Source organism: Microtus ochrogaster, chromosome 17 (genome assembly GCF_000317375.1).
Source record: "Microtus ochrogaster isolate Prairie Vole_2 chromosome 17, MicOch1.0, whole genome shotgun sequence".
Lineage (NCBI taxonomy): Eukaryota > Metazoa > Chordata > Mammalia > Rodentia > Cricetidae > Microtus > Microtus ochrogaster.
In genome coordinates, this window is record NC_022019.1 from 14,859,585 (window position 1) to 14,885,357 (window position 25,773).

At 50.1% G+C, this 25,773-nt stretch overlaps 1 protein-coding gene across 2 annotated transcripts in view; it reads right to left on the reverse strand.

The window, feature by feature from the left end:
* Positions 1-548: 548 nt before the first annotated feature.
* The window catches only part of Fam167a (family with sequence similarity 167 member A), a 31,473-nt gene continuing 6,248 nt past the window's right edge, over positions 549-25,773 (reverse strand). For both annotated transcript variants that reach the window (XM_005355533.2, XM_026783297.1), the window contains 2 exons: positions 15,887-16,668; positions 549-2,831 (listed from right to left, as the gene is read on the reverse strand). In XM_005355533.2, the coding sequence (XP_005355590.1) occupies positions 2,568-2,831; positions 15,887-16,270 (648 nt within the window). In that variant the 5' untranslated portion in view covers positions 16,271-16,668 and the 3' untranslated portion in view covers positions 549-2,567. The remainder of the gene's footprint in view (positions 2,832-15,886; positions 16,669-25,773) is intronic.

A 25,773-nucleotide genomic window follows, 5' to 3' on the forward strand; every position in this document is an offset into this window, starting at 1 on the left:
AGACTTGGGGGGCGTGGAGGTGGTTAATGATGAAACAGCAAACTGGACTGTGTACATACGGTAAGCCAGGAAACTGGCTGTGGAAGGCTGTCAATGGTGCGTGAATTCTACAAGTAGAATGAACAGTTAATGGCTTGTGCTCACTATGAAAGGCAGGGAACTAACAGATACTAACTGCACGTAAAAAAATAGAATGACTTTCCCCTCCACTTTTGTGACCTTCCTCCCCCCCCCCCCCCCCCCCGCCCACTTTCTGTCTTCATCCCAGGATGAGATTCTCTTGGGATGAACTTGAGATGAACAACTTAAGCTGAGACATCTAACCTATTCAAATCCATGCCTGGGACAAAGTTTCCTCAGAGAACAAAAGGAGGAGGAAGATGCCGGGTTAGCTGAGCACAATCTGCTCAATCATGTATTTAGTTGCTGACCACATCCAATTTGATTGCTTTAAGCTGAGGGTGTCAGTTTCTGTAATGACTGATAAAATGTTTTTGAGATGTGGTCTCACGTAGCCCAGGCTGGCCTGGAGAATTGACTATGTACCATAGGTTAGCCTTGAACTCCTTTTCCTCCCCCCCTCCACCTCCTGAGTGCTGGGATTAGAGATGTGGTAGCTTGACTAATGATTAACTTCTTACCAGGTTAACCTTGTTTCTAGAATATGGAATGAGCCTTCTTTCACGTGTTCTCTGTGACGTGGTGTGTGAGGGACAGCCAGCAGGAGACTGGAGTCAGGAGGTCATGAGAGGTACTGAGGCCTCTTGGGACTTGGCAGTGTTTTATGTGGTCTCTAAGGAAGGGATTGGGGTCAAGGCCTATGGACTTCAGGGCTTTTAAAAAAAAATCTTGGCTATCTTATTCTACCTTTTAAAAAAAGAAACACAAACTGCCTGGCTCTGAAATCACAAGAAGAGCCCATTCAGTCATCTGTGACCATTCAGTTATAACTTCCCATTTCAGCCTCTCCCGGGGTGTGTTGTGGTGTGTGTGGACACAGCCAATTGGGATTCCAGGGAGAACAAACATTATATACAGAGAGCAGTCAGCGTAGACGACAGGACTATGACTGATGGGAAGTGTCGAAGGTCCACCATCCTGGCATCATGCTTCTCCCCCTCCCCTCAAGACTTCGGATTGCAAAGTGGGGAGAATGGGTGGGGCCTGAAAGGGAGGGAGAGAGAAGCTGGCAACTTATGGGTTTGGCAGAGCATCAGGACCATCTCTTGGAAGTTTAAGTTCATTGACAGGAGATCCGTCTAGGCCTGACTCACAGTAATTTCACACTTTAGTATTCTACAGCCACTAAGCAGCCAAGTGACTTGAGGGAAGCTGTTCTCATTCCTGGCTTCCTTTTGGCCCCTCTGCTAATGAGCCGGCCTCACTAGACACACCCAATGTCTGAGAAACTTGTGTCAACAGGATTACATGTGGCCAGATGTGCTGTATCAGGTCTTCCCTGAACCGATCAACTTAACATTTTGCTGATCTCCAGGTGTCTCCTAGGGGGAAAAAAACTCTCAAAACTAACCCCCAAACTCTGCTTGGCTTACTCAACTGGCTCACAATTTGGACAAGAATCAGACGGGTATTAACGAGTTAGCAGCACATTAGTTAACAGTCATGGTCAATTAAAATTCATTGTTTAGGTCAGGCACAGTCTTGAAGAGAGGCTAGGGGCAGGCTTCTGGACTCCCTGGGGTCTTTGGTGCTGAGGATAAGGTATTGTGGGTGACACCATCAGGTCCCACCAGGAAGGCCTCTGTCATGCCCCCTACGGTAGAATTTACTTGGGGGAAATCTGTTTCCTATCTGCCTGGTTTAGTCACCAGCGGACTGCTAGGTGCTCCCCTGGGTTGTGAGTGGCAGAGAAATAACTGAAGTGGTTGTAACTGGAGCTAGCGTGGAGAGCAGGGTGTCTGGGTCCCCCTACGGAAGCTATCCAAGGTACATGCGCCATGTGTCATGGAGCAAGCTGGAAACAGCATGGCCTTGTAGCATTAAGGCTATAGTTCAAAGTCACAGGGCGGAGCTCCCTCCCAGGGATGCTGGCGGCCATCACAGAGAAGCCTGCATTCCCACGTGCTGCCTCATTATTCCTCTAGGTTTTCTTGTCCTAGCGCACCCCTGTCCAGGCTGCTGAGTCACCTACTTAGGAGCAATTAGAGCTAGGACTGAGAGGGTGGTAACAGCACATGAGAGATGAGAGTGCCTTATACATTTAATCTTCCCCACTTCCTCAGAGGAGAGCTTTCTGTAAGAACAAGCTTTGTGTGTGTGTGTGTGGGGGGGAGGGGTGACCCCTTTGGGATCCAACATCATAGCACCAATGATTTTAGGCCACAGAGGGGAGCAGACCACAGGGATCTCTCTGAGACCCCTGTCTTACATAGTGTCTGTAGACTTTCGATGATTGAACGTGAAGACCTAGGTATGCAAAGCTGAAGCCCTGGGGGCCTTCTGTTCCCCAGCATGGCCGCAGGGAGACCCGCTTTAAGTAACTTGGTCTGAGTCCCTGCCCCAAACCCTTAGCTCTGTTCCCCCCCACCCTTCCATCCTATGGCTTCTCAGCAGAGAGAGAACCTTCTGGAGTTGATGTTCATTTTGGTGACGCCAATGAGCTTGAGCGGTGTGGAAAGGCTGAAGGAGGATGCCAGGGGGGAGTCGCAGAAGAGGTCGGACAGCTCATCGCGCTCCTCCAGCTCGTAGGCAGCGTCGTTGAGCATCCTCCTGTGCAGGCGGCAGGTCTGCTCAATCTTCAGCTTGTTGATGTCTCCACGGAGGCGCATGAGCTGCCTGGCCAGCTGCTGGTCCTGGAGCCGCATCTCTGCCTGGAGGGGCAAGGCCAGACATGGGTCAGCAGGGGCATGGGGCCTGCAGCTCTGTGAGCTCTGCTCAGGACACTCGTTAATAGGAATCCCAACTGATGCCCTGGATCACTGACAGGTCTGTCTGCCAACAGGCACAGTTCCTAGGTCAGCGAGGTGAAAGGACATTGCAGTGGCACGGGAAGGTGTCACGGCCCAATGAAGCTTTGTGCCAGGCTAGCAATTACGTCTATGTCCTCCTACAGGCCGGTCCTAGCTTACAGTCACCTGTAGCCCATTCCCATCCTTCGGTGTTCAAGAGGATGCTCAGGTGAAGTGAGACTGCAAAGAGTAACAGACAGCATAGCTTCCACATGGGAAGAAGGGATGAGGTGGGCAGGACAATGAGGGCTTTTTACTGGGACAGCCCCCATTAGATCCCGAGTGTGGGCTGGCACAACGTGAAATTCAGACACTTTCCAATGTATTTTCATCATACCCACCTACTACTACTACCGTCTTCCAATTTTCCTGAGTGCCTTCCCAACCCTAACTTTCAAATTCATTTCCTCCTTTTATTAAAAAAAAAAGTGTAATTAGTATCTCTGAGTCTAGTTAGTTCTGTCCCATATGCTCAGGGGTGTGGACCATATATATACTGGGATGTAGTGCCCTACCAGTGGTCATGTGACTCTCCCTCACTCTGCAAGCTGCTATTTTTCTTTCATCAGACATCTTACAATGACTTCTTGATATATATATATTAATAAAGGTTCCTAAGAGCCAATCAAAAAAAAAAAAAAAGCTGATATTTACTATGAACCAGGCACAGCTAACACACTAAATCGCCATCATAGCCTGAGGAGTAAAGTTCTTACTATGCTACAGGTCACAGATGGGGAAAAAGTCAAGTGTCAAAAGGCCCTGAAGCTGGGGTAGGGGCACAGACTGTGGGTACCCACGAGACTGACAACTCCGTTTGCCTCTTAGGTAGAGTGGAGCCTATGCGGGGCTGATCAAAGCTCGGGGACCCTATAGTGGGTTTCTGATGGTTTTTCAGCATCTCTATTTTCTATTAGGAAAGGGATGTACTCAGAACTCATCTTAGCAGCACTTGGCGAAATCCATCTCCACACCAGACCCTGTGGTACCGCAGGCAGCTGCCGTGAAGGTCTGTATTTTGCAAGTGAGGATACAGGAACTCCAAGGGCTTCAAGGTGTCCCTCGGCTTCACAGCTGTGACTTGGCAGGGAAGGAATGCAGCTGTGATCTCACGGGACTTCGTGCGCAGCCCTGCCCTATTAACAAAGCTTGCTCACTCAGACAGGCCACCAGCTGTTTCTACTTGACCTAAGACCCAGTTCCATCCCGCCATTGACGCTGCCTACGTCTGCAAGTGGTTATTGTTTCAATGCTTTTTCTGTCCTCAGATTCAGCTGTCCAGGTGCTAGGAGCCAAAAGAGCCCTGAGATTCAGGAGGACCCCGCCCCTGTGGTTATGCAAATGAATGCAAATGTTCTCACCTTCTCCACTCGGTTTGGAAATACAGCCCATTTCCATGAAGAAAATTAGTGATCCCACTAGTGAACATTCAGTGTTCTCTTTCTTCCCCCTTCCTTTCTCTTTCTCTCTCTTTCCCTCTTCCTCTTCCTCACACACACACAAAATACATAAATAAATAAATCTTTTTTTCTTAAATGTGAAAGCCTTTACATGATACAAAAATGTAAAATCTATATAACATAAAATGTATCATCTTGGTCATTTTGAAGCACACAGTCCAGTAGTGTCAAAGACATGCATTGCTGTGAAACCATTGCCACCACTCAACGCCAGAACTGTTCCGTATTTGTCAACTAAAAGATGTGCTCGTTAAAAAAAAAAAAATAACAACCCCTTCTTCCAACCCTGGCAACCCCATTCCACTGCCTATCTCTATGACCTAGATGGCTCTAGAGGACCCTGCCCCTTGCCCCCATGAGCAGGACCCTACAGTGTTTCCTCTTCTGTGACTGGCTTATTTCACTTCCCATCATGCTCTCCAGGTTCACATGGCAGAGAGGCTTTTAAAATTAAATGTCTTTAGCCATGTCTAAAGGACACAGGTCACTGTGGATAACATGAATAGCAAGATCTGTGCCCCGACCCCTGGCTCCCTGCACTTCGCTGGCTGCCTGTCTCTTCCCTGGCCCTGTCTGATAGAAGAGGAAACTAACTCAAGCCCAGCCCTCCTGGGAATGGTGGCACTCAGATCCCTCTGGGTCAATGCAGTGGCTTTCCCAGGGTCTGGAGGCAGTGGACTTCTGGGGCAGACCCTGTTGCAAGGGTGTCCCTCCCACCTGCTAGCTGAAACAGTCACTAAAGCTTCCTGAACTTCCACCCCTGCTTCTCCAAGAAAGGACTGATGAGGTCTCCAGATCATCATAGCATCAAGAAGCTGTGCATAGCAACCCTAGGGCAGCAGCTGCCTATGGTCAAGCTCCTCCCTTCCAGTCAGGAAGGGAACCCACGGGAGCATCTAGGCTGGTTCACTGGTCCTAAGACTCCAGCCTAGAGAACTCAACTAGGCCTAGGTCAAATATTCTCCTCTGGAGCTCAGTGTAGAATATACTTATTTTCCACCCCAACCCCAGGGTGGCCTGTCCTCCCTCTGGGGAGGCAGGCACAGGCTGGATTCCGAGCTGTGGTTAGCTGTTCCAGTAATCCCACAATCAGGGCATAGCACCAGATGATGTGGGTAGAGATGCCACCGGTCAGGGGCTTAGGGGGATTGTAGGGCCTTCAGAGACTTGAGGTAGTGGAGGCAGCCTTTCTGAGAGCCAGTGCTGTCCCTTGGACTCCTGGGACGCTGGTGGTTTGGAGGCAAATGAGAAACCTCTTAGGAGAATCGGCTTGTTTCTTCAGGTAGAAGGCAAACCCCTAAGGGTAGGATTAGCTCACTAAACAGCAATTACAGGGCTCTGTAAGAGAAGACATTTCCTGACTTTCCCAGCACACTGTGTGGTGAGGAGAGGTGACAGATGCTGAGGGAAGAAAGCTTGGGAGGAGAGTCCATTGAGAGAATCCAGAACAGAACCCTGCTTACTGGGAAGGGCACCCCAACTGCACCAAGGGTTTTCCTGAGGAGAAAAGAGAAGCTCAGGCCTGCTCTGGGCTGGGGCCAATGAAAATGATGGCTGTTGACATCCCCTGGATGCCCTAAATAAGTTCAGTAGTTACCATATATATGACCAGGGGTTTCGCCCAAAACTGGAGGCAGGCACTCCAACAGAGACCTCTGCCCCCACATACATAGCGGCACACCCCAACTGCAAAACAGATGAATGCAGTCAATCTACGCTCTGGATGGTATCTAGTCGTAGCAACCAGGAGGCTCAGACACATGTCACAAGTGGATTTGGGGGCATTACGCCAAGTGATACTAGCCAGCGACAAAGGGATAAATATGTGACCCCTGTATGTGAAACAGCAGAAAGGGGTTTGCCAGGGTGTGGGGGTTGGGAATCAGTGTTTAACGGCCAGCACTGATAGAAAGAGAATACAATATGGGGAAGAGCGTGCATCTAGTCCCTAATTCTGGGGCTCCTGTGGGTGCTCTCTCTGCCTCAGAGCCTCCATTTGTCTCTGATGGATGTTAGAGGGCCAGGCATTATCTCAGCACGTGTGAAGGGGCAGAATGTGTTCCATTTCCACTTGGCTGGACAACGTGAGGTTTGCAAACGCTCTTTGTATTCTGCGGCTGGTGTTTGTCTAGATCCACCCAAAGGTCAGCCATTGTTATAATCGGACAGGTATAATGTCAGCCATTGTTACAGCCAGTATTGTGTTGGAGTCCGTGTAGAACCAAGACAATGCAGGACACGTTAACCTTAGTTTGACCCCCGAGGCTGCCAGACAGATGACCGTGGAAGGAGGCAGGTGGTACGGGTAAGGTGTCTTGCTCAATAGAAACTTAAGTTTCTGGGAATCTGTAGAAGGAAAAACTCAAAGGTTCCCAGAAGCCAGCTCCACATTGTGAATTGGTTTCCAGGGGAGTTATGGACTCGGGCGGAGGTGGAAGTATGCTTCATGGGGAGAAGGTGGCTGGGCCACAGAGGTGGGAGTGGCCTCTCTTGACAGTGGGAAGGCCCTATTATCTATAGTCCCTGGCCTGGGCTGAGGGACTGGAGAGCTGGCAGCCTGGCTCCAGTCCCCTGGGCTGGTTCAGTTAGGGAGGAGGGAACCGTTTAATTTGCTTGCTCTGTCTGGGCCTAGTCTACTTCCTGTGAGTTGTGCGGGTATTGATCAGGAAGGCCAGACTAGAGTCAGGGCTAAGCAGAGAACTGGGGCCCTTCAAGCCCTCCTGGGGAATTCCTGACTCTACCCAAGTGTGAAGCTCTAAAGACGTGACAAGGTTTTCAATTTTTCATACTTGGAAAGTCCCTAAACTGTTACCTTCTGTATGAGAGGCTGGACTTTCAGAGTTATCAGGGGCTCTGGCTTCCGGTTCCCAAACAGCCCCCTACTAGGTGAACATCCCTGGGGAGGTGTGAACCCCTAGCAGAAAAGAGAAAAGGATGGTTGCCCCCACCCTGATTCATCAGACGGCATCAGGGGTGGGAAGGAGGGAGGTGTGCCTGGAAGAGGCACACGACAGAGAGAAGCAGGAGAGGCGAGGAGTTGAGGACCGGTGGGGACTTGAGCTGGCATGTCTCAAAAGAAGACAATACACATAGGTCACAATCCCAGAGAACCTGGACAATGAGGAGGACCCCAAAAGAGACAGACATGGATCTAATCTACATGGGAAGTAGAAAAAGACAAGATCTCCTGAGTAAATTGGGAGCATTGGTGACCATGGGAGAGGGTTGGAGGGGAGGGGAGAGGCAGGGAGAGGAGCAGAAAAAAAAAACAGCTCAGTAAAAACAATTTTTAAAAAAGAAGACGACAATATGGCAGCAGCCAAATTTAGGAAAAGGTGTCCAACATCTCAAATCACGGGGAAAATGACAATCAGAAGTATAATGAAGCTGGGTGTGAGGGCGTTCACCTGTGATTCTAGCGCTTGGGAGACTGAGACAGGCAGATCACGAGTTCAAGGCTGGCCTGGGCTATGTTATAAATTCTAAGCTAGCTTGAGATGCAGAGTGAGACCCTGTTTCAAACAACAAACACAAACAAAAACCCACAGCAAGATACTACCTCACCTAGAAATGCTGGTAAAGGAATAAGGCAGAGCTACACACGCACACACACGCATACACATGCGCGCGCGCGCACACACACACACACACACACACACACATGCACGTACACCACTGTAAACAAGACTACCTACCTTGACTACCTGAGAAGCTAACGAACTCCCATGTTTACTGCAGGACAGTCCACCACAGTCAAGACATGAAATTGACTGGGATGTCCACCAAGGGATGAATGGCTTTTTAAAATGTAATTAATTATCCAACTATAAAACTGTGAAACCTTCATGTTTTCAGCAGGGTAGAATGAACTAGAAAACACTGTGTTAAGTGCAACAAGCCACACACAGAAAGACAAATACCACGTGTTCTTACTCATTTGTGAAAGCTGAAAAAGCTGAACTCTAGAGGTCCTGGAGGCTGGGAAGGTGGTGGAGAAATACAGAAAGACTGGGTAATGGGTATCAAAAAAATGGGAAACCCATTCCAACATTCTTTTGGTAGTACTAGGGATTAAACCTAGGGCCTCATGGATGGGAGGCAAGCACTCCACCGCTGCGCTACAGCCCTAACCCAGTTCTGTTAGTCTGATCATACCTAGATAAACAGTATACAACAATTTAGTATATATTTCAGAATAACTCAAGAATTTGAGTATTCTCACCACAAAAGGTGTAGTACTTGAAAAATTGGAAATGCTAATTTTGATTTGACCACCCTACACCACATCTAATTATACTACCACACTTCACAATAGAATTATACACACACACACACACACACACACACAGACACACACATTTATGTCAGAAAGGGATTATGCACCCCAGGCATGCTTCAGACTGAAATAACCGCTTTAATACTTGAGACCACCATAGCCAGCCTCTGTGTTAGCCATAAGATATCATCTCATACGGAGCAAAAGAATTAAATTCTTGGAAAGAGACCAAAAAGGAATTGACTTTGGAGAATAACACAGCAAAGTGCCACGAGTGGAGAGGATGTATTGAGGAAGCAGAAGGCACCTTCAAGCTCACTGACTAAAGGAGCGGTGGATAGAGCAGCCGTTTGGCTCTGAGGCTGGAGCAGATCTGAGTTCAAATCCCCCATGCTGATAATCAGTTCTCTCATCTGTAAAGAGGGGGTGGTAATACTCTCAGTAGCGCCCACCTGGGAAGGTGGCTGTGGGTGTTGTGAGAGGAGTAAGCACACGCAGTACTTATCTTGGCCTTTGGTTCCTCCTCTTTATTTTCCTTTATCAACATCCTGACAGGCAGGTATTTGTTGCCCCAGTTTACAGTGATAAGATTGGGGAGGATTGGGGAAACTGCAAGTGGGCTATAGTAGAACTGCAAGTGGGCTATAGTAGAACTAATCTAATTGTAGCTGGGTGTTTTTCCCACCCCACCCATGCCCAGATACTGGACCAGCTGCTTTACAGTCAGTTACCTGTGGGTACCCAATATCTCCCCAAACCACTCCAGATTTACAGCATGGACTTCCACAGAGGCCAGGAGGGATCTGTCCTAAACAGTTAACTTTGGTTGGCCTCCCCTCTCCAAAGAAGGACTCCACCTGCAGGTCCCTAGGCCATGTCTGCTGCCTTCTCTTCAGGGAGACTCTGAACACCAGACCCACCCACCTCAGCTCCATAGCCCAGCTACCCAAGGACTTCTCATCTTACTACAGGTGATGTGGTGCGATAGGAAAAATCCCCTCTTGCCTTCTGTGGCTCTTAGGGTGCCCTGAGCTGCTGTTCTGCTGAGTTGGGGTTCATGGGCTCCTTTGTTCCCTTCTCAACACTGCAGGAAGAAGGGGGACTGTGGGCAGGATGTTGGGATGGAAGTCAGTTTTGGACTATCTGCTATAGCTCCTGTAGCTCTCAGATCCCAGAGGCGTGTCTGGGGATGGAGACCTTAGTTCTCTCCTTCTAGGAGACTCTCACCTGCAGAACGAGGCACGAGTTCCAATTACAGTGGCAAGACAAAAGAACCCAATACCTTTCTTTCTTTGACCTTTTATTTTTCGTAACCCCTTTTTTCTTGATTACATATATTGTTTCTATTTTTAGAAATTTATGAAAACTACAAAAAAATAAAAGTAATGAAATTACTAAGAAGAAATGATTATCACTACTGCTCTGATGTCTCCTGTACCTTTGTCTATAAATTCTCTTATTTATTTATTTTGAAACATAGCCTTGCTATGTGACCTTGGCTGGTCCTGTACACTCTATGTAGCTCAAGCTGGATTTAATATAAAAATTTCATAACCCCCTACAAAGTTAGTATCTTCTCAGAAGAATAGAATTGGGTGCTCACGGGTAGAAGAGACAAGCCTTGGGCAGACAGATACATGATTTATTTGTGAGTCAAGGTCCTCTCCGCCAGTCTCCTGCTGGCTGCCTCTGAACACTTTTTCATCTTCACCGAGACAGAATGGTCCCAATGACATGTTCTGAGGGGCATGCAACCCTGTGGGACCTTCTAGGAGCATCCTCTTCTGAAACCAACATGGTTTGAGTGCGAGCCTTTGACAGCCTGTGGCCCATGATATGAACATGTGATTATGACCTTGTTTCTCTGAAACAAGAAAGACTCCTGGACCCTGAGTCAGGCTTAGCCACATCCTTGGCTGTCACTTAGCCCTTCTGTCCTAAGACTTCTGGGCTTTCTGAGCCTCTGTTTCCTCCTTTGTAAAATGGGAAGGGCAAACAGCCTCAAACCTCCGGGAGCACCTCACAGAAGTGCTCTGGGGCCTTAGAGTCCTCTCTCGCCATCGTCACAGACCTCCTACCCACACAGCAAGCATGATCTCTCATCTGGCTGGGCGTCCAGCAGATGAGGATAATGGGAGCTGGTTTCATACGTACTGGAGCCATGTGATTGCCTAGATTTACCACTGAGAACTCTGGCTGGTGATCAAACTGAGGCCACAGGTGCCACCTGAACCTGGGTCTCCAGCTCTGACACACAGGCCCTGCCTGATTAGTACCCGACAGGTTTCTTATTCTGTTTCCTAACAACTATAAACACCTTCTGCCTGCAGGGATCAAACACCTGCAGGAAACTAACAGCGTAGGTGCTACAGATTCTCAGGTTCTCACCACAGAGTGCCTCAGAAACCTGGGAGGTTAGGCTTTACTTCCGTCTGCCACTGACAAAGCAGAAGGTATCCTGGCCTGTTTCTTATCTTGGTGTCTGCCAATGGCACTGCTAAGCAAGACCACAGAGACAAGACTGAAGATAGGCAACTGATTATTGCTGAACCTGAAGCTGGTTCCCTGGCCAAAAGGAGCTACCAGGGCAAATGGAATTCCACACTTAGCTGGAAGGAGCTGACATATCCCTGCCACCCAGGACCATGACCTTCCCATTTCACTCTTCCAGAACTGCCACCACCTCATCCTGGACCACTCATTGGCTATCTTCACTGCAGGGGCATAGCTGGGGCTTATGACCTCCTGATAACCAGAGCAATCTAGAATCATCAGAGGAACATGGTGACTACTTTCTAGGACCCTGAGAGTAGTGTGGTCGGACCCCAGCCTGGGGGTGTTAGGTGGCCCCAAATCACCAAGCGTAGAGACTCCCCTGCCTGTCACAGTTGGGTGCCGACATGGTCTCTTGATCTAGCTGAAGCAGATGCCAGGCCTTAGTTGGACGTCATATGATATTTACAATTTGAAAATCATTGAATGAATGGAGACCCAGGACAGGACCAAAGGAAAACAAGGAATATCAGATGGGAGACCGGGGAGGTCCTTAAGCTTAAGATGTAGGCCCTGTTCCTGCTATCACTGCCTCCATGTGGCCCAAGGCTCAGCCTGTGTGGGGGTCAGAGTGAAGGAACTCAGGCCGGTAGTCCAGGAATCACACTTCTTCAGAGATGGCCTCATGATCTTTGAGCGTTTGTGTCCCAATGCCCTACCAAGGGTACATTACCTGAAGGAAAAGCTACCCTACTCTAGGTTAACAGCGATGTTGGCAGTAATATCTCATGTCTTGGAGTGAAAGCCAGGAAGGAATATCAAGAGGAAGCCTCTAGCCCCTCCTTTGCTTTAGAAACCTGTCTAGATCGTACAACCCCTCTCCACTGGTCCTAGAGGAGGCAAGAAAGGGTAAGCAATGCTGTCTGTCCCTGTATAGCCTGCCTTTGAATGCGGGCTCATTGGCAAATGTCTCCCTGGCTGTTTTAACAGCTCCCGGGAGGATCACCAGATAAACAGGAGGCACACTTTAGGTTGCCCTCTGCTAGGACCAAAACTTCCAGTAAAACCAGGGCCTGGTGGCAGAGACCCAAAATTACATCTACTTCTGAAGCTGAGGCAGGAGGATTGTAAGATCAAAACCTGCCTGGGCTATAGAGTGAGTTTAAGGCTGACCTATGCAACTTTGCAAGACCTTATCACGAAAAGCATACTAGAAGGAGGGCTGGGGATATGGTTCCAGGGAAGGGCACTTGGCTAGCATGGGAAGGAAGGGCTTTAAATTCAATCCCCAGGACTACAGACAAACATCTATTGTGGGTGTTCGGCAGTGTGTGTGTGGCAGGGGAGGGGAGCCTGAATACTGACTGGCATTAGAGTCTCAGTCTGTCTCCTCAGACACATGAGAGAAAGGATAAATTTGCACAGGAGCCTGACAGATGTGCAGGGAGAAGGTGGGGTGCCTGGGTACAGAGAAAGCTCAACTCTGCATTGAAATAAATATAGCATAATAATAAAGGTAATACAAGCTACCCTCACTGGGGCCTTAAAACTGTGAGATTTTAAAGGTACCTTGATGGTGAGCGCAGGATAAACTAGAAAACTAGCATGAAGCTTTGTTTTAACTGAGACAGAGAGAAGAAAGCATCTCTAGTCTGGCTGCTTCCAGCTAAGTGTCTTATGAACTGCTTTTGTTGGTATCTGATTTCTCACAGGACAGAGTTGAGCGTGGGGGTCCTGAGATCAGCACCAGAGCTGTTGCTGGCCTCCAGGAGGGCCATCTTTAATCAGGTGGGGTTTCTGCATCATTCATTGGGCTGGGTGAGGATGTTCTTCACTAAGCAAGGAGTTCTTCACTAAGACCCCTTTGCTGTCTGAACTTGGCTTTGTGGGACAGTAAGGCAGGGGGACGGGAGTGAAGCTCAAGCTTGGAGACTCGTGGATCTGCCCTCTGAAGTTTTTTCACAGCCCCTTGGGCCTCTTTTCATTCCTTGGCACTCTAGGTGTGGTGTGGCATATGACATTTAGTGTCCCTTGGTCCATATTGGAAGTCCCAAGTCACAGATGCCCATCTTTGACCCATAGAACAGAATATTCATCCTTACAAGAGACTCAGAGGGCTCTGTATGCACATTGGAGCTCAGAGACCAAATGACTTTTCCAGCATGTTCAGCTGGGCCTTCCCTAGTCAAGCCAGCTCATCAGACACCCTCCTGCATTTCCCAAAAGTGAGTTTGAGCTCCGGCTTTGTCACTTCCTAGCTATATTTGCGGACTCCCAGGAGCTTCAGAGAACTCACCCGACAGCAAGTGCCCTGGACCTTCTTAAGGTGGAATGGAAGGCAGGGAGTCTCATCCATCCTTGTTTCTCTCTCTGCCTCCAAACCACGCATTCTGTTGACTGCTGACATCCCCGTGAACTCAGCTTTAGGAAAACCGACTGCCCAATGGAGGGTGCCGTATTATTCCATGGCAGCAGCTAAGACTAGCATTGGCACGGTGACCTGATGGCCCCGGCTTCAAATGACAACTTTCCTATTCCCACTTGCATTCCTCTCTGAGTCTTTCTGGTCTTCTTGAAGAAAAGAGTTTGGGAAGGTGAGGTCACATGACGACGAGACGTGAGTAACTCAGGTGAAGTACCTGACACACTCTGAGCACAATGACACGTCAGTCATCATCATCACCATCATTACCTACCACCGGTCACCCAGGAGAATAGAAAATGCTATGCAGATAGAAGGCACGTTACTAATGCACTTATTTCTTCTGCCCACATCAGGACTGCCGTCGGCAACCAAATTAATCCTGACTCTGACTGCCCTGCCCTGGGATCTGACAGTCTGAGTTACCCTAAACATGGCTGGCCTCCTCCACTTAGCCAGCACGCTCTGGGTGGGGCACCATGCCATGCTTGTTTTGGATGTGTCCTGGCAATGAGCGTAAAGTATGCCCCATAGATCTCAGACACTGTTCTCAGCTAGGCTGTGTGCTGCTTTAACCAATCTTTAAAGTCTTTAGAAGTTCAGCATCATATCCTAAGTATTCATTTCAATGGTCTGAGGTGTGGCTGAGGCTTTGGGGTCTTTCCTGAGCCCCCCTATGGTACTTTGTCATCTAAAGGATGATGGGGGTGTCTAGGAAATTTGAAAGAAGCCTCTACTGTTTTCCATTTACTCAGAGGGATATTTTCTCTACTCCTCACTCCAAAGGGAAGCCCACAAGGAATGTGAACATATTTAGACAGTAAACAACACTGCTCCGAGAAGCAATAACTCTCAGATGAACCCAAAACCAACAAATTGCATCCTTGGCTAATAGGAATATTTTTTGTCCCTCTGTGAAAAACAGATCAAAGCAGGTTGGCCTCAGGAATTCAGGGTGCAGCTTCCAGGGTCTGTCTCTGGCCCTGCCTGCCCACCCCTTCATCTTTCATGCTCCTATGAGCACCCCATGGTCACGAAGCAAGAATCCACAGGTGCCCCGTCTTCTGCAAAAGTCAATAGCAAGCATACCCTGCTCGGCCTTAACAGTATACACAATAGAAGAGGGTGTTCTGAGCCATCTCAATGTCAACTGGAGAGGCTCCCAATTAATCAAAGGCCCAACCTCCTGAGCTGCTACTACCCTGAGCTCTAGTGCTTTATTTCAGCCCATGAGAAATTTCAGGCTCCAGTGGAGAGATGTCTTGCAGGATTCAGCAAAGCAAGTCAGGCCAGCTTCTGCTTTCCTGTTGGCTGGAGAGATGCCACTGGCTCTGGAAGGTAGCTGGCCTTGACTGGGGGCTCCCTGGAGTCAGATGGCCCTGCTGGTGATTCAGGGAAGCAGCTAAAGCTTAGGGGAGGCTTTGTTTTGGATCTGGGTCTGCTAAGAAGCTTCTATGATGGAGGAACATAGTGGTTTTCCGAAGGCGGCATGGGGAAATGTCCCACTTCCTTTCCCAGGTTTTTCATGGTTCCTGATGGGGACCTCTGTGGGCAGTAAAAGGATCCAGCTGCTGTGCCACTCAGCATCTTCTGTCTTTGCTCACTGGTTCCATCTGGAAGGCCTAACCACCCTGACTTCTGGGCAGCCTCTTAACATCCTTTGCCAAAGCCTTCGCTCAAAGTGTGGTCAGTCATGTGTCCCCTTCTGGCAGCTGTTAAACATCTCAAATTATCGAACGGCACTTCCCATGCAGAGCCCCAGTACTTACAACTATGACCACCAGACTGAGAGCCCTTCCCAAAGTTGCTCACCTCATCTGGGGGATCTACCACCTAGTGTCAACTCCCACCCCAGGAAAAGAGGCTGCTTGTTTGCTGAGTGAGTGGTGGTCCCCAACCTGTAGACAACTTTGGTGCATAGGGAGAGGGTTTCTTAGAGAAGTCGGTACAGGCAAACTCTGAGAATCCCTTGCCTGTCCAGGAATAAGAGCAGGAGAGTCTGATCCTGGTGGGAAAAGGGTAGGAACACCCCACTGTGGCCTCAGATCCTTGCGGGTAACAAGGGGCTGACTGACTCAGGCCACATGCACCCACTGAGAAATAGGATTTACCCTTTGCCCAATAGGAAGACAGATGTGCAAAGGGGAAACAGGCAGAGATGGAAGGACAAACACCACATAGGCAAAGTCAGACAGAAAGATGGAGAGAGGTTACAAGCATGGCCCACTTTCTGTGTGGGCCTCTCGTGGGGCAGCCAGCCACTCACCAGTTCCTTTCTGACCCAGGTTATGGCCTCATCGATACTCCGGAAGCCTTCCAGCTTGCCTGTGGTCAGAGGTCCGTCGCCCCGGCTGGCGCTCCTGGGAGGTGGGAGCAGCTCTCTGGATTCCCTCAGAGGGACTGATGGCACTCCATCTCCACAGGCTCCCTGTTCCAAGCCTGCCTCTTGTGGGGCAGCTGACTTTGGGAAAGGCCACGTCTGCTCCTCTAGCCTGGCCTGCCATTCCAGGTAGGAGGGTCTTCGGGTCTCTAGCCTCAGTTTCTCGGTGAGGGCCTTCAGGCTGAGTAGGTGGTCATCGGGAGGTGCGGCTGCTCCTGCCAGCCTGTCTTTCTCACCCACTTCTTCCACCTGAATCCGTGGCACAGACATTCTCTAGTCTGCCCTGGTTGCCAGGCATGGGAGGCAGTGGAGGTCACTCCAGAGCCTTTCTGGGTAGCAAGGTCAAGTCCTGCTCGGGAAGGACCTCATACAGTGGTGGCCATGGCTCCTGAAGGCATTGCGGGGATGGAAGTGAGTCCCGAGGCTTGGCAGCAGCTGGAGCCAAGGGAGGCTGTGAAGTGTGCCTCTCCGAGCAGGTGTGGCTCAGGGTCTATGATTTGTCCCGTAATCCCGTGGGGGCCATGCTTCACAGAAGGCAGGATCAGACAGGCATCAGCAGGAATGTCTGGGGCGGCCTCCTCTGAGATCTAGCTATGCTTGCCGGAAGTGTGCAGGTTGGAGGTGATGGGAATGCGCTTTGGGTGTGGGGGGGGAGGGGGGACGTGAGCCTGCAGGAAGGAAAAGAATCATATCAGCCCTGGTCTCACCTCCGCAAGATGGGAAACTGAGGTCCAGGGACAGGGTTTCTACTTGCCAGTTCTTTGGCAAGAAATGAGGCAATTTCACAGACTTCATGCAAAGCAATTGATAGAACCGGGCGGAGCTTTACTATTTGTAAAACCATTCTACCTCTCTGAGGCCATGGAAGTCCCTGCAGGGAGTTTAGAGGCTTGATTTTAACACCCAACACACAGGGGAAGAACCCCAGTCTCCAATAAGCCAAGTGACTCACCAAGATAGATCCCTCAGCAAGACATACGGGGACAAGGCCAGCTGGTCTGACTCTCACGACAGGTCTCTCTGGGCAGGTCCTTAGAGCCAGCTGACGGGCCAAGTGGGGTTCTGCACAGACTCAGGACAGGTGTCTACTGGCCTTGAGCCACCCCCACCCACCCAGCCCCACCTCCCATCCACACACAGCTTCCGGCTCCAACAACAACACCTGACCTCACCTCTTTAGAGGAAGCTAATAAACTGGCAACCTGGGCAAGGAAAGAAGCTGGCGGCCAGAGCTGGGCTGTGAATCTGAAGGAGACTCATGACTCACTCTTTTGGAAAGATGTTTCTCACCTTTACCTGGAATGCCCACAGGGCAGCACCACCTTGCAAGGGATCCAACTGTGCTCTGAGCTGACCACCTCTAGTGAAGGTTGTCAGCCAAGACTCTTAGCCTATCACACCAAAGGAGGAGTAGCTGAGTGAGAAACAGACCTGAGTCTCCCATCTCGTGTCTAAAGAGATCCGGACAAGGGCAGATCGGGGGACAAAGCGCATAACTTGAACTTGGGTTTGAAATATCTCTGCTGAGCTCTGAACACGAATGAATCAAGGTGGGACCGCATCCAAGTGAAGATTCAGAGGAATAGCTATAGGCTCTGCCTCTTGGGGCACATGCTGTCCTTGTGTGGGAAAGGAGGGAGGAAAGAGATGCTTATTGACTTTGTGTGTCTTTGGAAACCCCTGACTTCATTGGTGACACAAATCAGTCATGCGGCCTTTGCATAGGCAGGATCCCCACCCTCCTAATCCCCGATGATAATCTGCTTTCTATTTCCATACATTTTCTTCCTGAGCATGTTCCATCATTACACCGTATAAGCTCAGCCTTCTTGCAGTTAGTGTAGCACACTTGAGATGTGCCTGTGTTTATCAGTAGTTCATTCTGCTCCATTTCTTAGTGAATGGATGGAATACAATTTGTCTCTCTACCTGTTGAAATGCATGAAACTGTTTCTGCACTTTAGTGATTATGAATAGAACCAGTATAAGAATATATATATATTCCCACTCAAAGAAAAATTAATTCAGGAATTCGGGTGATACTACCTTAATTGCAATAATAGAAACTGGGTAGACAGAGATAAGGATTTAAGATGGGGGAGGTGTGGGAGCAATCTGGTAGGCTGGGCCATTGAGGGGACATGGTCCTTCTGATGAACACAGAGATACTCAGGAAGGTGAGAAGAGAGCTTTCTGCTCAGGGCCACTCGTACAAGCCTAGGCTGCAGAAGAGCTGACCAGAGCACCAAGGACCGCCCTCCTCAGGCTCTGACCCTCACTGGGGCATCACTAGGGGATGAGAACATCCCACCCCACATATCAGGGAAACCCAGTCTCATTTCTTGCCTCCTCTGAACAGGTGATGGTTCTTGACCCCTCTTAGGGATTCGAAGCCCATTTTGTGGGCCATGGGGCTCCCTTGGCAACCACTCAGCTTCTTAGAATCTTGAAAACTTTTAGAGATGCTGCCCCTAGCTGCAGGCTATCAGGCTAGCTGAGCCTCAGTCTGGCTTTCTGTAACAAGGGTTAGTTGGAACTACCCATCTCCTCCCATATGCCCTCTGACTGTTAGCTGGGAGACAGCAACTCGATATTCCGCCTCTCCAGATTCTCACGGTCACCTTCTTCAGATCTCTCCACATAGGAAAACTTGGGAGTGACTTCCTGGGGCCCTCCCAGGCGCCTGCTGTCTGCTTTTGGTGCTGAGGTGCCAACCTTGATTCTGAGTACACCTGGGGCCAGCTGAACCCTAGAAAGCTTCCTTCCCCAGACAAGGGAGCTCTCGTTACACCCAGCAGAGCTTTTTGGAGAAAGTCCCGTTTAGACAGGCTGGTGAGCAGCACCCTCTGCACTGAGTCCTGAGAGGAACAATACTGGGGTGGGGCGGGGGGGGGGCTTCCTACTCCTACATGCTTCTCTGCAGTGGTGGGGGCCACTCTGCAGGGTCTCCTCCTGAGTCTCACTGTGTGGTCCTGTTTTAATTACTGTTTCTGCATAGACTCAGAGAAGGCCTGAACAAGAGCTCAGTGAGACAACAGCCCCAGGGTGCTGCCTTCATGGTGTCTGGGAAGTGCTGGCTATCCTCTGGCTGCCTCCAGCCTTGGTCTCATCCAGGAAGCCAACAGTAGGACAGGAACTACAACATGGAGAACCCAGAGATGGGAAAGGCGAGGTGCTTTCATGAGCTGGTTATAGGCACCTGCCAGCTGGGACCTGGGCACACGGTCAGTTTCCTTCTACCCGGTTCAGAGCAGGAAGGCGGTTGTCAGGTCTGTGCTCTGGGCCCGTGGATTCAAGACCACCCTGAACCTCTCCATCCTCTTTTGAGATGTTGGTACAGCCAGAACTTGCATAATCTGCAGGCTGGGCTCAGTGCAAAATGCAAACACTGGGCTCTTGGTTTTAAAAAGAATGAGAAAAGAGTTCCCAAGCCTTTCAGATGATGGCTGCGGAGTAGTAACGAAGGGAAGGTCTCTGTTAAATGTACAGGTCACTGAGGGGATCTGAGGTCAAGCAAGGTAATGGCTGTTAGCACTGTACCTAAAATACAGGAAGCCTGGACGAAACTAGAAAGGCCACCGAGGGGATGGAACATATGGCTGATCCACATTCGCAGTCCCATCGCCCCACTCCCACACCGGGTTGTCATCTGTGGGCCCTCCCTGGACCTTTTGGGTGACCTGAATGATCTCTGCTCCTCCCCACCTTTCCTTGGAAACCAAATGACCCTGGCATCTAAAGAGGCCCAGAGGGTTTCTTCCCTCCTCTAGAACTGGGTGTAGGAGTTGGCCTGGGATGTTACCCACACAGGCCTGGGGAGGTGCCAGGAGAAAGTTCTACCATCAACTGCCCACCTAGTGAGCACTTAGCTAACTTCATTCTGAGCTGGAGGCAAGGTGTTGAATGGGTGTTTGCAACAGGTGCCATCCCTGAGGCAGCTTCTTGGGTGGGCAGAATGGCAGCAGGGTCCTTCTGTCTTTCCTGATATAGTGGGGTATTCTAGAGCCTGGGCTCAGGAAGAGCCCTCTGATATGCTGGCCAGCAGGCGTCTCACCTAACCTAGATTCTCCTAGAGCGGTAAGCACATAGCGAAGCAGAAAGCCAAAGGGCATCCTCAGACTTGGGATCAGGGGATCAGGAGAAAGAAGACAATCCCAGAATCCCACCAGGCTCAGGGATGCCCCACATGGCAGATGCCCCAAGAATACCAAGGACAAGCCTTGCAGGTGTTGCCAGCCTTCCTGAAGAAAGGATGTGTGGGCCAAGAGGCCAACTCTGCATACATGACTGCTGTTCAAACATGTTCCCTGGTTTCCAGGATAGCACAGGATGCTTCGCCAGCTGTGAGATAATTCCTAGGCTGCTGGAGGAGGAGGTGGGTGGGTACAGTTCCATCCGTCAGCCAACACCTTGTCTCATTATGAGCTAATTTGTTCATCTGGAAAGTCTTCAAGCCCATTTCCCCAGTGGGCTCTTGGGCAGAGGAAGGCCAGGGGTGTGTTGACTAATACTCCCCTCTTTCCACTGGAACACACCATATCCTCTCTGGGAGATACAATCTAACCCCCCTCCCACCTCTCCTGCCCCCTTACGTCTCATGACTTTGTACAGCTGTTTCTTCCTACCTCTCTTCTCTACCTCCGTTCTCAGGGATTTGAGGCCTTTCTCCTTCCGGAAGATTGCTTTAATCTTTGCTGGCTGAGTGGTGTGTTCTGGTGATGTCAGTACACAGGAAAACAATGATGTCACCACAAGATTAGCTAACACTAGAAGCAAGCAGAGCAGGAGTATTCTAACAGGTCTGTCCTGACACAGGAACGCAGGATAATAATTTGAGCATCATAGAAGCCTGGGATTGTCCCAATCATACAGATGGGAAGACTGAAGGCCCAGATAGGAGTGGCCACTGCCTAAGGCCACAGAGCTAGTCAGTGGTGGAGCTGGGACTCAAGTCTTCCGTATCTGTATCTAGGCTATCTCTTAACGTCTGGACTTCTTGTCCTTCTTAGACCAACACATTTATACCAGGCTCTTCTTTTTTTGTAAGACTTATTTGTATTTTATGTGTATGGGTGCTTTGTCTGCATATATATCTAGGCACCACTGAGGAGTGTGCCGTGCCTGAGGAGGCCAGAAGAGGTTGTTGCATCTCCAGGAAGTGGAGCTACAGACAGCCGTTAGCAACCATACAGGTGCTGGGAGTTGAACCTGGATCCTCTCGAAGAGCAGCCAGTGTTCTTATCTGCTGAGCCACCTCTCCAGCTCCTGCCAGGACCTCACGATGCTCTCCTCTACCACCCTGTGATGCTCACAACGTGAACTGGCACTTTGGTCCTGAATCCAGAACCTAATTAGCACATGGCTGCCTGCCCTCTGTAATCAACCCTGTCTCTGTGGCCTGTGCTTGCTCACATGCGTGCCCGCTGAATGGGCTCAGAGAAGCAGAGGTGCGGCTCCTGGGCCTACTGTGGACATCTATCTGTCCTCAGGAGATGCCACACCTACCCCTGCCCTGCCCTGACTGCCTGAATGAGACTATGTCAATATACCTGTGTGCCCAGCCACAGGTGTGCAGCCTCCCCCACCCTTCCCCAGGCAAATCAGGAGCAGACTCAGCTTGGGCCATGTCCTGAGACTTTGAACTGACACAGTTAGGACTTCTTTGGCGCTCAGTATGGTGTGGGGTCATTTCCACTTGGCACCTTCTGCCTTCTGCTCTCCAGAAAGACCATTCTACTTTGTTCTGAGGAGCCCGACCCCTAGGGCATGGACATTCCCTCTCACCTCAGGTGCAGCAGTCACATGACTTTAACTGAACTAATCAGAGCACTCCTTCCTCCAACCTGGTCTTACTGCCAGCAGTCTGGAGTTACTAGGGGCCTCTTGGTGTCACAGAGAAAGCATTTACTAGGGTATAACCCCAAGCACACACAACAGTTTGAGGCCCCCAATTAGACCTTGTTGGGAGCCCGACTGTTGTGGGACACTGTTCTCGGGGTATGACAAGACTGTTGCCATCTTGAGCTCTCAGCAACTGATATCACCCACTAAAGACCTACACAAGACCAGGCGCATTCATATTCCATCATGGAAGGAGGGAGCTCATGAGGTCCCACATTTACTGAGGCGTATACGAGGTTAACAGTCGCTAAGGGGAAACGGACATTTTCTTCAGTGGTATGAAAGACGCCCATGTTCCTACAGACATTTGTTCAGTTACCCAGGACCTACAACCTAGGCTTTGATGATGCAGCCCTTCAGAGTCTCCTCTGAGACCTAAGCTACTTCCAGCTAGATTCTCAACTGTTATAACTGGCTAGCAGAAGCACGTATTACAGAAGGAAGGAAAACAATATGGCAAATGCTTACTGGTATTCGGCGTTTGCTTGTTTCTATGCCACAATGGAGCCCCTCCTTTGTTGTCTGCAGGGAGCTCCCACGTTGTTTAGAACCAGAATCAGGCCAGACACCCTTGGTGTTCATTCTCTGAGACCACAGGACCAGCCCTAAGTCCCCTTCTTCTGCTAAGGACCTGATGACTAGATTTGAGCATGGGACTTGAGCTTGACCAATCAGAGGCTTAGGCCTGGGCTCTGAATTTGGAGTGTGTGAGGCCCATGAGAAGAAGAGCCAATGAGAATTCCCATGTGGCCACCTAGGTGCCAGTCCCAAGACAGTTGTGAGCTACAGAGGCCACCTAGCCAATGGTCTCTCCTAAATAACCAGGGGGCTGGTTCTGACTTCTGTTTCTGCCCTGAATCTGCATGCTTCTTCCTTGTCCTTCACCTCCTCTCACTTCCTACGACTGTCCAATATCCCTACACCCACGCTGCTTTCTGTATGCCTACACTCAGGAGCCCTGGCTAGAGTGCGGGCCACACAGCTCATTTGCATGGGCAACAAATATAACCGAGAGCCAAGCAGTGCCATGAAATGCCACGACACTTAAACCCTCTCTTCACCCACATTTCTCTGTCCCTTAGAGACACACGGTTGAGAACTAACAGGATGAGCTGTCACCTTCTTCTTAGTAAATTGTTTACCAAGTCTGTCTGCATTCAGAGTTGTTTTCTAGTTTACAGTCATCCACAAGCAACACTTGGTGAGGACAGGGTGACAGTTTGCCATGTGTGACTTTTCACACTTCTGCTGCTCCTTCTAACAGAATTGCCACCCAGGGGGGTCATTGTGAGGAAGAAGACTTGCTCTGGGCCTTCCCTAACGGATAGCAGCAGGATGTCCAAACTGGGGCAAACATCTGTACAACTGGTCAGCTGTTTGGCGATGTGCCTCTCTAGGCAACCTCAGCAAGGTGACAACCCCCTACTGCTACAGTTTACTTCCTATAGCTGGCAGCCACAGCCCCACACTAGCAGGCTAGTCTCGCTATTAACTCCTGATTTTGCCTGGAGACGTTTCCTGCCGCCTGGAAGAGGTACCATAACCCTAGTGCTTTGGGTTGATTTTACAGGTTGGAGACAACAACAAGAAGAAACCTGTGTCACAAAACCCCAGCCCAGGAACACTGGCAAGGGGCTGTGATGGCCACCCAGGAAAAAGAGGCACATTATTTAGAACATAGGACCAGATAGGTGCCCAGAGCTCAGAACAAGCAGAACATCAAAGATAATAAATAGTTCTCCGAGTTAATACATTTGAGCCTCAATCGTTCTGATTCTACAAGGTCCCCCAAGGCTAAAGAGGTTGCTTCTTGGGAATAGGGTCCTACTGGGGAAAGCTGAGAGTTCTCTATCTATCTCCTGCCAACTACCACTGATGCCTTCCATCCCCCGCTACTCCTCACCCACTGATGTCTGCCACACTCTGACACTCCTCACCCACTGATGCCTACCACACCCCAACATCCTTCTGCTTAGGCCTAAGACCAGAGGTACAAATGTTGTCTCCTTCTCAGTGGCCCCTTCCTTCGTGCCCTTGGATGCTCCTCTGGGACCCCATTAGTTGTGACCCCTTATCTTGCACAGTACATCTTGGATCCCGCCCTAGCAACCATGCTTCTAGGTACTATTTATTAACATTGCCAAGCTTCTAATACCTACCAAACCAGGCACCTGAAGAAAGAGCATTTCATGAGCCCGAGGACCTGTGACTGCATAGTGTGACCATTCTGTTATTTGGGGAAACTGAGGCCCAGAGATGAGAAAGAATTGGCAGGGAAAAGGTTGTTACTGGGCAGTTGTGATGAGGACAATGCCAGCAAGGCGGCAAGGCTGAGCTTGGAGCTAAGGGCTAGGCTCTCTCCCTTGTTATGTAGCTCAACAAGACGGGGCTCACATATCATGTGTCAAACGACTGTCCTGGAGATAGCTAGTTCTGTCCCAGCTCTGTGCTATCCAGTGATGCTGCCCCCAACCTGGAGGACCACCTTGACTGTGACTACAGGCCACCTGTAGATAACAAAGAAGGTCGGTCAGGTCTTCCAGACTACACAGTTGGCCAAGTGAGTTGGGGACTGAGTGACCAGCTTAAGGTGTAGGCTACCTTGGTGACAGCCCACAGCCTTCCTCCACATTCCTTGGGGCTGCTGTGCTGTTTTCTAGAACATACTATCTGGACAGGGCTGGCTATTTCCTTTCTGAGTCCCACCCACATAGAAAACTTTCCATCAGCAGGTGTTACTTGGAATGAAGAACTGGCTAGCCCACGGATCAAGCTCCCTTGGAATCTGACTTTGCTTAGCAAGGCAGACATAGGGAATGTCTTCATCGAGTCTGGCTTTCATACCCCAACATTGTCTTGCTGCCCAATACTCTACTGCTGGAGCCCGACCAGGCTTGGCCAGTGGGCAGAGGCTCACACCGTGTACAAGGAAGTCGGTGCTCCTCTGCTGAGTGTGCCCGCGCGTCACCAAGTGTGTGACCTGATTAGGGACATTGTCTTTGGTCTCCTAATCAACGTTAGGGCAGGCAGCCCCCACAGCCCCTGCCCGCCCCCCTGCTTCTACCAATAGGCTGTGCTCTGAGGGGGTCTCCAACGGCGTAGAGTGAAGGACAAAGTGAACTGAGTTGACAGCCTGCACACACCTTCTCATCTCTTATCAGGTCTGGGCTCCTTCTCTGAAGATGAAGCTGTCGTAGAGTCACGGGGTGCATGAAATGATGAGGGACAAGGTATTCAGTGGGCTCTGCCACTTTTCTCAGGTGTTGGAAGAGTCATAGGTCAGGGCTTCCTGGCCCAGGCAGGCTTATCTGTCCAGGTTTAATCATAAACCTGATGCTAATCTTACATGGGGGTGGGGCACTCCTACCCAGCTCACCCAACCTGGAAGGTGGTCTGTAAATATGACCACCCAAGCTTGGCAGATGTGCCTCAGCCCTGCCGAGCCAGGGATGAAAGGAGGAGACACAGTCCCCCCCCACCCCCGCCCCTGGTGTTGATGACACCAGCTGGGCACTGACTGCCCAGAGCCCTTTTCCTCCTCCTTGGGGTTGCCATGGCGACAGAAGCAGGAGGGACACCCGCTGATCTGGCCCTCTGCCAGTCATCTTTCCCCTTCCCAGGCCCATTTTTATTCCAGCTTCTAGTTAGTATTGTTGGGAGCACCTGAAACAGGGTGTCCTTGGCCACAGAGGCAGAGAGGGGGTTAATTGTGCTGGGATGTGTGTGTGTGTGTGTGTGTGTGTGAGTAGGAGGTGGTTGTTTTACTGACTATGGAATGCTGTGTGTGTGCAAATATCTTGATTGGTGTGATGGGATGGTTGTCTTGTTCTCTTTCTCTCTCTCTCTCTCTCTCTCTCTCTCTCTCTCTCTCT